The sequence below is a fragment of the Hippopotamus amphibius genome, chromosome 12 (assembly GCF_030028045.1).
Source record: "Hippopotamus amphibius kiboko isolate mHipAmp2 chromosome 12, mHipAmp2.hap2, whole genome shotgun sequence".
Classification (NCBI taxonomy): domain Eukaryota; kingdom Metazoa; phylum Chordata; class Mammalia; order Artiodactyla; family Hippopotamidae; genus Hippopotamus; species Hippopotamus amphibius.
The window spans coordinates 75,716,541-75,731,501 of record NC_080197.1 but is presented as its reverse complement, the minus strand read 5'-3'; the positions used below and the strand labels follow the sequence as shown (position 1 = coordinate 75,731,501).

Here is a 14,961-nt window from a genome sequence, read left to right as displayed (position 1 = left end):
AGCAGGGCAAAGAGAACCTGGGGGGTGGGGTGTCACAGACGGAGTACAGATGACTCCTCTGTCCCTCGGCTGCATGGTGGCAGAGGTATCCCACCTGCCAGGATCAAGGCTGGGGCCCCGCCTCCCACACGCACCACTCAGAAAGACCACTCCCTCCAGGAGCTGGGCTTTAATTCCAGGGTTTTAGTGTATTTACAAAAGTCCACAGCTTCAGCGGGAGGCCCCTTTGTTCTGTGCCTCCCCTGCCTTGGGACAGCTCAGCTTACTCTGTGCTTGTCCAGGCAGGGGGACAAAGGTTCTATTAGTGTACATAATGGATACAAAGAGTGCTTATCTACTGGGAAACAGGCTCAGGGACCAACCAGGGGCCCCCAAGCAGCCTTGCTGGCTTCTCTAAGTCCGAAGTGGGCATGAGGCATGGTGCCTCTCATCCCTGCAACCACTGCCCTGGGCTCCTGGCACACTCAGCCTCTCTCACGAGTACACACACTCCACATCACACAGACACAGACACACACACACACACACACACACAGCTGACCCGCCGGCAGTGCTCAGGCAGCTGAGAAAAGCTATGTACACTGAGGGAGTAGCACCAGGAAAGTGTCTGCCAGATCATGCCTGCTCCTCCAAGACCCTTCCTCTCCAGAAAAAAGGGGGTCCAGAGGGCATCTCGCAGGTCCTTCCGGGCTGCCCCGGGCAGGAAACAGCCGTCCAGAGAGCGGCCCGCAGGCGGCGGGGAGGGGCCTCATCTGGGAAAGCGGGCCTCGGGCGCGAGGGGGGCGGGGCCGCCTAGCGCCTCCTCGATGTCCTCCAGGCAGCCGAGCAGGTCCATGTCGCGGAGCACGCGTCCCAGCAGCTCCAGCGTGGCCTCGCGCCGCGGGGTGCGCCGCCGCCAGGCCGCCAGCATGCTGTAATGCGCCTCGCGCAGGCAGCGCCCGTTCTGCATCTCCAGCCGCTCGATCTCGTAATCACTCAGCCCCAGCCGCCGCACGAACTCCTTCCAGCGCAGCGGGGGCACGCCGTCCACCACGGCGTACAGTGTCGCAGGGTCGGCTGCGGGGAGGCGGCGCGGTGAGCCTGGAGCGGCGGCCCTCGCGGCGCGGTCCCAGCCCACAAGCCTCGGGCGCCCCGCCCACCCGCATCCCGGGCCGGGGTGCCCTGCTGGGATGAGTGAGGAACTCACCGTCTGCGAGCGCTGGGGGCGCTGGGGGTGCTGGGGCGATATGGGCGCTGGCCTCCCACTCCTGCACAGGGCTGGGGACGGGGGTGGAGGCTGGAAGCGCAGGGAGGATGAGACCAGCCCCTTGGTGGGGCGGGGCCATCTCTCTGGCGTGTGATGCGTGTCTGAGGTTGGACGGGTCACAGGGGGTGAAGGCAGGGCTGGAGGCAGGACTGAAGCTTGGGATGGGACTGAAGCCGGGGGTGAGACTGAAGTTGGTGGCACTGAAGCTCGGGACCGGCGCCAGGGGCTCTGGCTCCCCCTGAGAGAGAGAAGGCACAGCATTAGCGGGGAAGAGGAAAAACAGCCCCAGCTTTCATTCTTCTGGATTCCGGATGGGAGTTGGGGCTAGAGGGACTCAGGGGAGCCCCAGGACGAAAGGTGTTTCTGGGTGACTTGGGTGTTACAAGATGACAGTGGACAGTCAGGGAAGGCTGGGGGTAGTTCCCGGGTTTCATCTTACCTCCTTTACAGGAGTCGACTGCCCGCAAACTGAGAAAAAAGAAACAGAGCATCACAAATTTCGCTTCCTCTCTCAGCCCTGGTGCCGGGCACTTGTGGTGACATGCTTCAGGGCCTATGTGGCCCCAGGGACAAAAGAACTACTGATGCAGTACAAGCTCTCACCAGCCATCCGGAACCACCTCGTGCCAGTGGGGTCCTTGGCAGCAAACTAAGGGGACACTCCTCATCTCCCTCCATGCCTGTGCATCCCACCCTCCCGCCTCCCCTGAAGCCTCCTCCTGCCTCTCCACCCAGCACCCTTTCCCCTCCCAAAGGCCCCACTCACTGATGGAGTAGAGCTTGGGCTTCCACCGCTGGTAGCGGCATGCTAAAACAATGAGGGGGAAGGATGCCAGGCAAAGACCAAAGACGATCACCAGGGCCAATAGCAGTGTCGTGCCTGGAGACAGAGGAGGTTGTGGTCAGAGGAGAGAGGCTCAGGAGGTAGGAGGGCGGGATGGATGGGGAGGGGTGAGACGAGGAAAGGGCCCGTGGGCATGGGCACCAGGATAGTTCTCCTCACCTGGGTCCTGAGATTTGCTACTAGCTATAGGTGGGGCTGGACATAACTTCTCGCACTCCGTGTTCTTACAGCTAAAAGAAGAGAGAGCGCTGGTGAGTAGGGGCCCACCATAAGAGGAATACAGGAAAAAAAGAAAAAGAAAAAACCACACAGATTGTTGGAAATTCTTGGTTTCACAAATATTTTAGCTATCTGTTGATATCATGGAAATTAATCCTATCTTGGGAACTGATGCAGAGGAAAGAAACGTTAGTTAACCTGCAAACCATTTCATTTTAGAGCTGGATTAGATTTTGAAGAGGTTATGTAGAAAAAGAGTTAAAAGCAGTCAGAGGTGCAAATTCCAGCCCCATTCATTGGCTGGCAGTGTGACTCCAGGCAAATCACTTCACTGTAAGCCTCTGTTTCCTCATCAGTAAAACAGGGATAAAGATTGAGTGAGATAATTATGCCTGACATATAGTAAGCGCTCAATAAATGCTGTCGTTGAATTGTTATTTTATTATTGTTTTACTGATGAGAATCCAGTGGCAAAGAGAGATTAAAGAGCTTTTCCTCTAGATGACACTGCTAGTGACAACACCTGACTTTAGAGAGGGGTCTAGCACGCATGTGAACAATTAAAAAACACATCTTGGGGACTTCGCTGCAGGTCCAGTGGCTAAGACTTCGCCTTCCAGTGCAGGGGGTGTGGGTTCCATCCCTGGTCAGGGAGCTAAGATCCCACCTGCCTCCTGGCCAAAAAACCAAAACATGAAACAGAAGCAATATTGTAACAAATCCAATAAAGACTTTAAAAGTCCACATAAAAAAAAAATCTTAAGGACTTCCTAGGTGGCACAGTGGTAAAGAGTCCGCCTGCCAATGCAGGGGACATGGGTTCAAGCCCTGCCCTGGGAAGATTCCACATGCCACAGAGCAACTAAGCCCGTGCGCCACAACTATTGAGCCTGTGCTCTAGAGCCCGTGAGCCACTACTGAGCCTATGTGCCACAACTATTGAAGCCCACGTGCCTAGGGCCTGTGCTCCACAACAAGAAAAGCCACTACAATGAGGAGCCTGTGCACCACAATGAAGAGTAGCCCCGCTCTCAGCAACTAGAGAATGCCCATGTGCAGCAACGAAGACCCAGCACAGCCAATAAATAAATAAAATTTAAAAAAAAATCTTAAAAACAAACAAAAAAACACATCTTGCTGGGGCAGCCAGAGAACACTCTAGAACAAGTGCATCTTCCCATGTTGGGAGCTGGCACTGGGCAGCATGGACTGGTGAGAACTACATCGGGGGTCCTAGAAGGAACTTGAGGAGGTGAGTTCTCAGCAGGGATCTGAAAGCAGGGAGAGGTCATTTTGCCCATCTCACAAGCTCATGGTGAGAACCATGTGGAAGGGATGTAAAAGCGCTTTTAAGAAGAGACTAGTGGGAAAAAGAAAATGGTTTCTTGTCAGACACTCTATAGCTATTTTTGTGTGTGTGTGGTTCTTACAACTTTGCCAACCTGATGTCATTATCCTTACTTCAAAGGTAAAAAACTAAGGCTCAGAGACGTTAAGTCACTTGCCCAAGTTTACACAGTCAATACATGAATAGGCTGAGATTTAAACCCAGGGCAACTCAACTTTAGAGTTTTCAGAGTTTCCTCTTTGCAAGCAAGCATGCAAGAATAGCCTCTGCAGAGCCAGAAGGAGTGAGGCGGCGCGGTCAAAGGGACTGGGGAGGAAAGACCGCACCACATTAAACCTAAGATCAGTAATCAGAAGCATCATTATTTACATCTTACACACACACACACACACACACACACACGTGCCAACGAAACCATGATACACTGTCAACTTTTGTAAGATGCAGTCTGATTTCAGAGGTTTAAAAGTGTATTCCTAGAATCGATAGTAGAGCCTGTCGCCCAAGAATCTGCATGTCTTCAAAAAAAAGTCTGAATGTCTAAAAAAGAACTGCAAGTCCTTGGGGGTATGAGCCTCTATCCGCAAAGACTTTGTAAGATTTGAGGAACAAATGCGGGGCAGGGAGGACTGTCTGGTATCTTGACATGTAGTGTCTCCTATTCAGACAGCCAGTAGGAGCCAGAGCACCCCCCACAGCCTCCCCCTCCCGCCCTGATCCAGTGCCCCGCAACTGGCAGCAGTACTCACTCAGCACAGGAGATGCAGTCGGCATCTCTCAGAAAGAACCCCACGTGGCAGTGGCAGATGGTGTCCTGTCTCTCCTTGCCTGTGGGGAGAGATGCAGCACAGGTGAAGGAGGACAGCCCCGCACTCAGAGGGCTAAATAGAGAGCAAGGAGGAGCAGGGGTACAGCCAGGTGGAGACCTTCCTCCTGAGATGGGGCGAGGAGGGAGTAGGGAAAGCCATGCTCACAGGGGTGGTGCACGGTGCCGTTGGGGCAGAGGCTGCAGTTCAGGCACCGGAACAGAGTTTCACCCCAGTATTTCCGGTACTGGTTCTTCCTGCAGCCACACACGGTATCCCGGTCCACTGCGCAAGGAGAAATCTCCACCTGGGACATTTCTGGTGAGGGGAGGAGATGGGGTATGAGCCCACACCGTCCCCACCGGGTGTGCCTCTCTGTGTAAGACAAGCTAACACCCATGCACTCCTTCACTTGTGTACACGCGTCCCCGCCCACCCCCAGCAGCTCAGCCTCGTGCCCTCCCCTGGAGACAGACATGCACCCTCCTCTGAACACCCACCTGTTTAGAGCCCCGCCCCTCTGGAGACTCACCTTTCCGGCACTTGGAGCAGCTCAGGCATTGTCTGAGGTGGTTCTCTGAAGCAGTAAATGTGCCGCGGGCACACAGCCTGCAGTCTGTGTCCAGCCCCAGGCCCGGACAGTCATTGTACAGATAGGTGCCTGTGATGGGGGGGCGGGGGCGGGGTTAGGCTGCAGCCGGGAGCCCCAGGCCCGCGAGGACAGCCCTGGCAGCTCCTCAAAGTCAATAGGAGAGGAAAGGAGGGAGAAATTCCCAGCCCGGGAGAGCCAGCCAAGTCAGGGACCCCATGTTCTAGAACATCTGGGAACAGCCAAGGAGGAAGCAGGGCCCCCTAACTAAGGAGCACCACAGGTATCCCTTTTACCTACCTTTGTGGCACTTTGTGCAGCAAATGGAATTATTCTGAGGGTGGCTATATTTTCCCTGGGGACACGCACTCTCTCTCTTCTCCCGGTCCCCGGGGTTAGGGACCAGCCCATGAACCCCTTCAGGATACACATCCACCAACAGAGCCCAGAGCACCTGGGGAGGAGTCAGATGGAGAAGGCCCCGTCAGGAGAGGGAGGGGTGGGGGTCTTAGAGGCAGCAAATCTAAAGCCTTCCCAACTCAAGTCTTTTCTCAGCAGAACATTCTCCCCAGGCCACTCCCGCTCCCATTCCACGTTTCCCTCTAAGCCTAGGCTGCTGGCTCTGTGCCTTCTTCACTGTTCCTGAGTTGTCCTGTGTATTCCTTTTTGTTTCTCCAACTCAAGGCTGGTAGTCCCCAGTCGCAGGCTGTATTTTATCCTTATTTCCCCAAAGCAGCAATTAGTGCTGGACCCAGGGCAGATGTTCAGGAGTTTTGGGGGTTGGGAACAGGCCTTTCCTTCCAAGCAGCAGCCCTAAGGATTGGGGTGCTGTTTGTTCATCTGCATGCTGGTTCACAGTGTATTCACTTTGTGAACATTCACCGAGGTGAACAGTTAGGATCTGTGCACATTCCTGTATGATGTTATGCCATTAAAAAGGTTTTTGGTAACATCAGATTGGAGTGGAGGTGAGTAATATCCCTGTGGGTACCTTTCCTGGGCAGTGGGCAGAGGCCAAAGGAAGAGTTTCTTTACAAAAATGTACCAAAACCTCACTCAGGATCCTGCCCTCAGACTCCATGCTGCATTCCCTTCCACCACTAAACCTGCACAAATACCCCAGGTTGGCCAGGGCAAATGGGGAGCGGAGAAGAAGGGAAAGTTCGGGGTCAGGGATGCGGGTAGAAAGGTGATGAGATTTCGGCGGGGGCGGGAGCGGACAAAAGCATGGAGGTTACATGCAATTGGAGCCAGCCAGAGGTGGGGGATCTGCCTCAAAGATCACCAAGCCAGGAGCTCAGGGGGTACCAGGGAGCCCCTCTGCCCTCTGAGCACCAGGGCATCCTGGGAGCCTGTCTTCCAGCCCCAGGCCAAGCCCCCTGCCCCGGAATCACCTACCCAGACCTGGCTTCAGAGCAGAAACGGCATAGCCAGGAGGCCATGTTGAGTTCCAACCCAGACTTCGCTCTTTCACCTCCTACCAGCCTCTTCCTGGCTTTCCCTGGGCCTTGATTTTGTTTTCCCTGCTATAGAAGCCACTTTATGTAAAGATAAGAAGATGTCCTCCAAGGATGTTAAACTTTGGGAGCAACAGGCTAATCAGATCCCAGAAACTCCAGCCCAGGGCAGAAGGGCCTGGCAGCCCAAAGCAGGTAGGCTGCAGGCAGGTCATGCCCCAGCCCCCCGCTGGGTGTCGCTGCAGCGGCCCGGAAGCCCCAGCCCCAGCCCCAGCCCCAGCCCCAGACAGGGAAAGCCACACTCAGAAACACAGCTGCAACCCTGAAGGGGCGTAGGGCACCCTTCCCACCCAGAGGCAGCACCCTTCCCTGGCCACACCAGCACTGTGCCACCTCCCCTGAGAACAGGCCTGGGGCTTCCAGGGCAACAGGAAGAGTTTGGGGTGTTTATGGGAAAGACTTCCCAATCCTGAAAGTGTGGTTCCTTTCCCTGAAGAAGGCTCACAGCACCTAAGGTCACTGGCACTTGGAATTCCATCCAGGCGCCTGGGAGCAAAGCCAACCGGCAAAGACAGCATCAGGAAAAAGAAAGTGGGGGTGGGGGGGGGGTAGTGGGGATCCTTCCCAGGAAGAAGGGAGAGAGGCTTTCTCAGGCCACATGCCTCCCACCGCAATCTCCAGCACTTTAGGGGTTAAGTCAGATCCGGGAAAGGGAAATCTTTTCCCAGCAGCTCCGCCCAGTGACTCAGGCCACAGGGAGGGAGGGAATCTAGGGGAGGGAGAGGGAACCAGCAGTTCCCCCAGCTCCTCAAGGGTCATGAGTCAGCAGAAAGGCTGAAGGGACCAGTCCGCAAGTGGGACCCCATCTGATCCCTTCCTCCTGTGGGCCAGTCTCTCCCTCCAATCCCTACTCAGAGCCCCCTTTCCTCCCCTTCTCCTCCAAAGGGCCAAGCAACAGGCCTCAGTCCCTCTTGGCCCAATTTTTCGGGAAACGGCTCCCTATCCCATTCCATCCCAAAGGGAAGTCTCCGTCGACCCCTGGCTTCCTCACATCGGGTCACTACCCGCCCCTCCCAGAGGTCCACTCAGCTCCTTCCCACCCCTCAGCATCCTTCCTTTAGACCCAGCCCCACCTAGGCTCCTCCTCCCAGTTCAGCCAGTCCCTCCACTCAGCCAGTCCCCCCACGGGTTTGTCCTTTCCCTGGGTTCTCACGTGAGCCCCCTGACACTCCCCAGTTCCAAAAGGGAGCAAACCAAGGCTGCCCTCCCACCCGGGTTCACTGCCTTCCCACAGCCTGGCTGGTTCCAGCCAGTTGCATTGGGCTTGGGGACCTCCCTGGGGTCCTCCAACAATCCTTAGGAAACAAGGCCAGTTCTGAGGCGCCACAGCCCCTCCCACAAGCCCACTGGCAGCACAGGAAAAACTCCACAGCCCTGAAAGCCCAGTTCCAGGAGGGAGGCAACAAGCAAGAAGAGATGTAAGATAAACAGCGCCATTTCACAAGCCCCCCAACCCCGGTCCCCGGCAGCGCCCTAGGCAGCCCGCTCTGACTCCAGGGCCTCAGAACCCCACCGGCAGGCACCAGGCCTTGGCACTGGCTGGCTCCAGTGCTTAGCCGCTGCATCTTGCAGCAAAGCAGCAGAGATAGGAGGTGAGCTCCGAGCACCCAGACTCCGGCCAGCCTGGGTGCCTGTCGCCTGGAACAGGAAGCTGGGGTGCCTGTGGAGAGAGAGTTGAGGGGGTGGCCCAGCACCCCTTCGACTCCCCCACAACTTCCGCCTGGGGAGGCTTTTAAGTGTGACTTCCTGTGCTGGGGCTGCAGCTTGGGGGCGGAGGAGCTGCCAGCGGAGCGACCCTGTGGTCTAGCTCCAACCCAGCCGCCTCACTGTCCTGTCCTGCATTAATTTGTTCATTAAATTAAAATGTGTTTTGTCCACTCAATGTCAAAATCTTTGGGGGGCTCAGGACAGTTTCTCCTCCAAGGCCCCGTTGAGACCCGGCCTCCCTCCCTCATTAATGAAGCCCCTCATTAATGAGACTTCCCCCACTCCAGCTCTTTAGATGCACACCCCACCCTGTGAACTTTAAAGCCATGAATTAACTATATCTACTGTGGCTCTTACCATAACATAACCACTTTGGGTGAGTAGATATGATCTCCCCAAACAGACCATAAACTGTGTGATGAGAGATGAGAAAGAGTGTTTTGGTCAGAGATAAAGTCTCATCTTCCATACCTAGGGCTGGAGGAGTAAAATAAGTGTGGTTTGATTTGTTGATTTCATGATTATCTGTCTTCCACTCCAGTTAAAGCCAGTGATAACCAACGTGGGAAGATGGGAGTCAGTGCCTCCCTGTAGGAATATATTTAACTCCAGGGGAGAGTGCCCCTCTCCTTTCCACACACATGCACGATCAGAAGCACCCTCACAGGAGATGCTGACCAGCCTTCCTCTCCTTCTGAGCATCCCTGGTGAGTGAAGGTTTCGTGTCACTTACAAATGACACAAAGGCAGATAAGAGCCTGAGAACCTCGGCTCTAGCTTGTTAGATACGCACTTCACTTGGCTATTCCCCAGACCCTCAAGAGGCCCCAAATGGAATCCGTCAACCTCCTGACATGGACAAATGTCACACCATCAACTTCTCTTTGCCACCCTTCTCTCATCAAGGCCCCCATCCCTCCTGGGATGCCATCTGGTCCATCCTGCCAGACCTCCTCCCTCATCTCTCAGTTCTTTCCAAGTCCATGGGTTGCCTCACACTCAGACCATTGCGACCATCTTCCTGCCTCTTTTCTGCTCCGATCCATTCTACACTCTTTCTTATCTGCATTCAAGCTTCAACTTGCACCCACAGGTGTGGGAATCTTCCTCTCCGGGGCCTGACCTCGAACATCATTTCCATGGGTCACTCCTTCCTTTCCTGAACGAGAACCTGCAGAGGTACCTCACCGCTACTTTGGACACACTCCCGGACGCAGCAGCCCTGAAAGAACCATTTATGAATGAATGGATGAATTCCTCTACCTGGGACCAAAGTCAAGATGCTCTCCATTCCTTCCCCCACTTTCTCCAATTTTCTCTTTCTCACTTCTTCTTGTTCCTCAACAGGGTCCTTTCCCTGCAGCCAAGGTGCTCAGCTTTCCTCCACCACCAGCCCCCAACGCAAAATCCCATCTCTCCGTTCCTCCACTCTCCTTCAAACCCGGCCCCCTTCTTTCCAGCCTCCTGCCAGTCAGTGGCTTTAAATCTCAGGTCCCAAACCACTCTTCTATGAGGCATTCCCTCCCTCATTCCATCCTTTATTCATTCAACAAACAGTTAAGGAGCACGGTAGAGGCACAGAGGCACAGGTCCCATAGGGATGCCAGGGATACCAAGATAAACAGGCTTGTGCTCTAGGCAGGGTCAAAGACAGGCAACTGTGGACTCTGCGTCTCTGCGTCTCTGCAGGGAGTGCTCCGGGAGTCCCGGCAATGGAGCTGAGATCTGCTAAGCAGAAAAAGCAGCAGGACACCACTCACACCCCTCCCAGTTCTGCCTCCCACGGGCACCACATCATAACACTTTTGTGGCCATTTTCCCCAGAGTGCTCTAAAATCATTTTTTGCTATAAGCTATCTTGGCTCCAAGAATGTAAGCTCTTTGAGAGCAGCAAGGTCTTGTGTGCTCTGTTACAGTCTCCCCTGCATTCTTCCCGCACCTCCACACCACACACACACACACACACACACACACACACACACACACAGAGTGTTCCCTGCATTCCCTGCATTGCCCATTGAGTGGCAGGCAGTTGGAAAGCCCGTGGACAGCCTCACCCAGCACTGTACACCTCCTGTTTCCCCTCCAGCTCCAGGCTGAGCTTGGTCCCTTAGTTGTCACACCCCCACCTGGGCTGGACCAGCCGCAGCCCCAGGCACACTCCTTCATCTGTTCAGGGTCCCTGCACCTCTGTTTTCCAAATGTGGAATCCATTGAGTAATTACAGCCATTGCTGATACTACTAACAATATAAAAGCTAACTAACAATATAAAAGCTAACGTTTATGGAGTGCTTTCTGTTTGCCCTACGCCGTTCCTCTACTGGAATAGTCCATGAAGGCAGAGATTTTGTTCACTGCTGTAATCCCAGCACCTAAAACTGTATCTAGCACCGAGCAGGCACAAATGAATGGAATACTTAATATATATCCGTCTATTTCAACTTCAAAACGACATTACAAGGTAGTGATGATTCTGTCCATCTTAGAGCTAAAGAAGCAAGGCATGGAGGGTTACATAACCTGTTCAAGTCCAGGCAGCTAGTCCCTGAGGGGGTCGGGACTGGATGGTGTGATTTACCCCCAGGAGACAAGAGAAGGCATGGGAGCAAGGGAACCTGTGAGCAGGACAGCCTACAGAGAAGGGAAAGGTGGGCCCAGGGACACAGGAGGGAGGAGAATGGAAGAAGGAGATGGGGGGCGGCAGTTGCTGCGCAGGGAACTAGGGTCTAGAAATGTCGACTAGAGCAGAGGGAGCAGGAGGAACTGGAGAGAAAGGTTCAAGAAGGAGACTCCGAGACCTCTGAGGAGACTCCTGGGGAGACTTGACAGAAAAGGAAGGAATGATGAGCAGACACAGTATAAGCCCCTGGAGGAAGGAGAGGTGGGGGGGAGAAGGGGTCGGGGGAGGCGAGGTGGGGTGTGGTGCCTGGGCCAGGGAGGAGCAGGGACCCTGAAGAAAGTGGCCAACGCAGTCCCCCCAGCTAGGTAGGGGTGAGGGGGTGGGGTCTCCGCCCAGGATGACCGCAGGATGTGGAGGGGTCAGGGATACACTGAAACAAGACTGAGGCAAGAGAAAGGGACATTTTCCAGTGACGAAAACAACTGTCTGCAAACTTCCCCAAACTGAGCTGTGGAAGAAGAAACCAAGCGCTCTGTTGTCTGGGTCCTAGCGAGGGGGCTGGGGGGCAGGCCGGTGGGGGGGGGAGGGTCAGTCTCACAGACAGAGGCCACAGGCCGAGGATGAAGCGTGCCCCCCAGGTGGGAGGCCTGGGCCTGGGGAGGCCACGGGGCGGCCCCGCCCCCAACCAGTTACCCACTCCCCTCCCAAATGCCCCCAACGCACAGCATCCCGAGCCTCCCCCAACCCAAGCCAGGGCCTCTCCTGGACTCAGTTTCTGCCCCTGCCCTCCAGCAGGGTATGCTCAGCCGGGCCCACCAGCGGCCTCGCCTCCCCACAGCCCAACACGCTGACCCGCTGGACTCTGAGAGCATCGAACATCCTTCACCCACTCCTTTCGGTTTCCTAACAAACTGCCCCCCCCAGCCCGTGAGCACCTGCCCCCACATTCCGGGGCGCCCCCAGCCCAGGCCTGGGCTCCCTTTCCCTCCCGGCCTTTCAAACGTGTCCCCTGCCCCCCGCTCAAGGTGGATGAATGGGGCAGTGTTTGCGGTGAGGCCGCGCAGGCCTGAGGCTGGGCCTGGCCCTCGGCTCTCCCGCCCCGCGTGCCCCTGGCCCGCCAGCCCACTCCGCCTGCCATCCTGGGTCTTACCAGTGGCAGCAGCAGGCCAGGCACGGTGGGGAGGCCCATGTCCGGCCAGCTGTGGCCTCTCACTCCCCCATCAGGGCTCAGGCGGTGGCGGACAGAGGCGACAGGGGCAGCGACACAGTCCCAGGAGGATCAGGGTCCGGACTGGAGCCCGGGCGGCGGGCAGGGGAGTGAACAGTTGAGACTGGGGCGGGGATCACAGCCCGGTCCCGGGTACCTCAAACCCGGAAGGCCGGCACTGCAGCCTGAGTTCGGAGAACTCGGAGAAAAGTCTAGCGAGAGGAGGTGGGCGGGGAAGGGAGAGTGGGGTGTCGCAACTTCAGGACAGGAAGAGCCGGGGGTGGAGGCAGGAGGAGGCGGGAGGAGGGGGCCAAGGTGCCTTAACCCTTTGCAGCCAGTGAGAGGCGCGGGCGCCCGGATCCAGCAGCCACGTGTTCGGGTCTGACCACTCCCACCCAAACACCTAGGTGCTCTGGGGGGGGCCGTTTCTGCTCCCCCATCGCCTGGCCTTTCCCAAATGAGCAACAGTAGAAAGACTCAGTGCTTTGGAGTCAGACTTGCTGGGTTCCAGGTGAGGATTGTCTACTTTTTAGCTGGGTGGTCTTGGACAAACTCTAGGAGCCTGTGTTCCAGTTTGCAAAATGGAGAGCCCCTATCTCCTGAGGTTGCGGTCAGGATTTATTGACACCGGCAGGTAAGCGTCTGATGCTGAACGAGTCCTCAGTGTTCCTTAGAACCTCTTGCTCTTTCCCCAGAGTTCTTCCCCGACACCCTAATCTCTCACTTTCTTAGGAATTTACACCTCCAACCCAAACCTCAGAGTAAAGCCTAACCCTGACCTGGGGCCCTGCCCACCCGCCCCCCCATCTCATCCAGTCTCTACTGGGCGGGGACCCCCCAGGTGCGGATCCTGGCTCTGCCTCCAAACGATGGCGAGACCTCTCAGAAGACCTCGGTTATGAAATGAGATCAGTAGTGCCTGGGCTACCTTCGTGGGTGGGGATGATAACGTCACGAGGCCTAATGAGATCAGGTCCAATCACATCCGTGACAGGGCTATGGAATTACAGCTCTCTCCATCAGGTGTTACTGGGACATTCCTCATGCTCTTTTCCCAAATATTCCAGTACATAGATCATCACAAATTGCCCTCAGAGATAATCCATTGCAGCCACCTTGTTTTTATAAACGAGAAAACTGAGGCCCAGAGACACGCAGGTCATGTGTCCAGCAGAGCCAGCCCAGCCCCCAAACTCCTGACTTCAGACGAAGGGCTCGTGTCCTTTTGAGTCAGACCCCACCCTCTCACTCCTTAAGGGTCTGTTTGTTTGTTTGTTTGTTTGGCTGTGTCAGGTCTTAGTTGTGTGCAGGATGTTTCATTGCAGTGTGTGGGCTTCTCTCTAGTTGTGTTGCGTGGGCTTAGTTGCCTGACTACGGATCAAACCCACATCCCCTGCATTGGAAGGAGAATTCTTTTTTTTTTTTTACTTTATTTATTTATTTATTTACTTATTTCTTTATTTTATTGGCTGTGTTGGGTCTTCGTTGCTGCACACAGGCTTTCTCTAGTTGCGGCGAGCAGGGACTACTCGTGGTGCACGGGCTTCTCATTGCAGTGGCCTCTCGTTGCAGAGCACAGGCTCTACGCACACGGGCTTCAGTAGTTGTGGCACATGGCTCAATAGTTGTGCCTCACGGGCTCTAGAGCGCAGGCTCAATAGTTGTGGCGCACGGGCTTAGTTGCTCCGCAGCATGTGGGATCTTCCCGGGGCAGGAATTGAACCCATGTCCCCTGCACTGACAGGTGGATTCTTACCCACTGTGCCACCTAGGAAGTCCCCGAAAGGCGAATTCTTAACCACTGGACCACCAGGGAAGTCCCTCTGGGGGTATTTTATGTCAGGCCTATCTGTGGAGGACTTCTCCCAAAGAATCCCACAACAGGGGTACAACATTCACCCAAATATTCTCTGGACACGGTGACCTTGCCTAGACCCAGTCCAGGCCCTGGGTCCTCCAGCTGCCAAAGTTGCTTGAAATACAGGGAGACCAGACAGGAGTGAGGTCTGGTTTCCTTCGCCTCTTGATCCAACAGCTGACCCCACCCCCACGCTGGAACACACCCTCCCTGGCCCTTTCCCGGCCACCCACCCTGTGGTCCCAGGGGCTTGGATGCCCCCACTTCTGACTGACTTCACTCCATCCCATCCTCCAGCTTCTGAGGAACAGGAGGGTTGAAGCTGGACTCACAGAGGAAGAATGTCACCTCCACCAACACACAGGAGGCTCCAAGTACCATAGAAGTGGATCCAAAGCAGAGCTCTTAAAGAAGCAGAGTCATGGAAATAAAGTGCAAGAGTCAAACTGCTCAGTTTCCAGTGTAAAGTAGCTAGGAGAGCCACAGGCTTCTTGCGTAGAAAATGGGAAGCATGCCGGTAAACCCTTCCATCGTATGCATTGATGAGTCAATACATGTAAAGTTTGTAGCAAGGGTTTGCTGAATACTAAGCATTCAATCGGTAGCAGCAATGTTAGTTTGTATTAACCATAACAACTTCAATATCCTATTTTTTTCTTTCTTTTTTTAAATTTTTATTGAAATATGATTGATTTACAATGTTGTGTTAATTTCAGGTGCCAATGTCCAATTTTTAATGTTACAAGGAATTTTTAGTAGCCTGTGCCAACTGTCAATGCCATTACACATAGCCCGGCACAAAAGGAGAATTTCTTTCATTGTTTAGGAGAAATGCCTATTTACTCAGCAAGTTTAAAGTCTTGAGACACGTGGTATTCAACTGTTCAATAAAATTCTGTTTATAAAAAGATGATGAGAGGTGGGTGGATCCAGGAATATGAACAGTGAACTAGTCTCCTGGAGGAGGTGAGAGTGTGAACATAACGCCTCCGGGGAAG

The 14,961-nt window shown here is 54.9% G+C and overlaps 1 protein-coding gene across 2 annotated transcripts; it reads right to left on the bottom strand.

Moving 5' to 3' along the window:
* Positions 1-154: 154 nt before the first annotated feature.
* Positions 155-12,331, bottom strand: TNFRSF1A (TNF receptor superfamily member 1A). Of its 2 annotated transcripts, XM_057701419.1 has the most exons (10): positions 12,049-12,331; positions 5,353-5,506; positions 4,996-5,124; positions 4,632-4,781; positions 4,407-4,485; positions 2,250-2,320; positions 2,013-2,126; positions 1,686-1,714; positions 1,187-1,484; positions 155-1,056 (listed from the first exon to the last, which is right to left on the bottom strand). In XM_057701419.1, the coding sequence occupies exons 1-10, from the start codon at positions 12,085-12,087 to the stop codon at positions 749-751; spliced, it is 1,371 nt and encodes a 456-aa protein (XP_057557402.1). In that variant the 5' UTR covers positions 12,088-12,331; the 3' UTR covers positions 155-748. The 2 variants fall into 2 exon arrangements, with proteins under 2 accessions (XP_057557402.1, XP_057557403.1); XM_057701420.1 differs by lacking the exon at positions 5,353-5,506.
* Between the last annotated feature and the right edge of the window lie 2,630 nt (positions 12,332-14,961).

Excerpts from the sequence above, each read along its gene's own strand:
- TNFRSF1A (XM_057701419.1), bottom strand. The coding sequence starts at position 12,087 with ATGGGCCTCCCCACCGTGCCTGGCCTGCTGCTGCCACTG. Across the intron at positions 2,321-4,406 it reads GACTGCATCTCCTGTGCTGA|CTGTAAGAACACGGAGTGCG; the intron begins GTGAGTACTGCT and ends CTCTTCTTTTAG. Across the intron at positions 1,715-2,012 it reads GCCCAAGCTCTACTCCATCA|TTTGCGGGCAGTCGACTCCT; the intron begins GTGAGTGGGGCC and ends CTTTTTTCTCAG.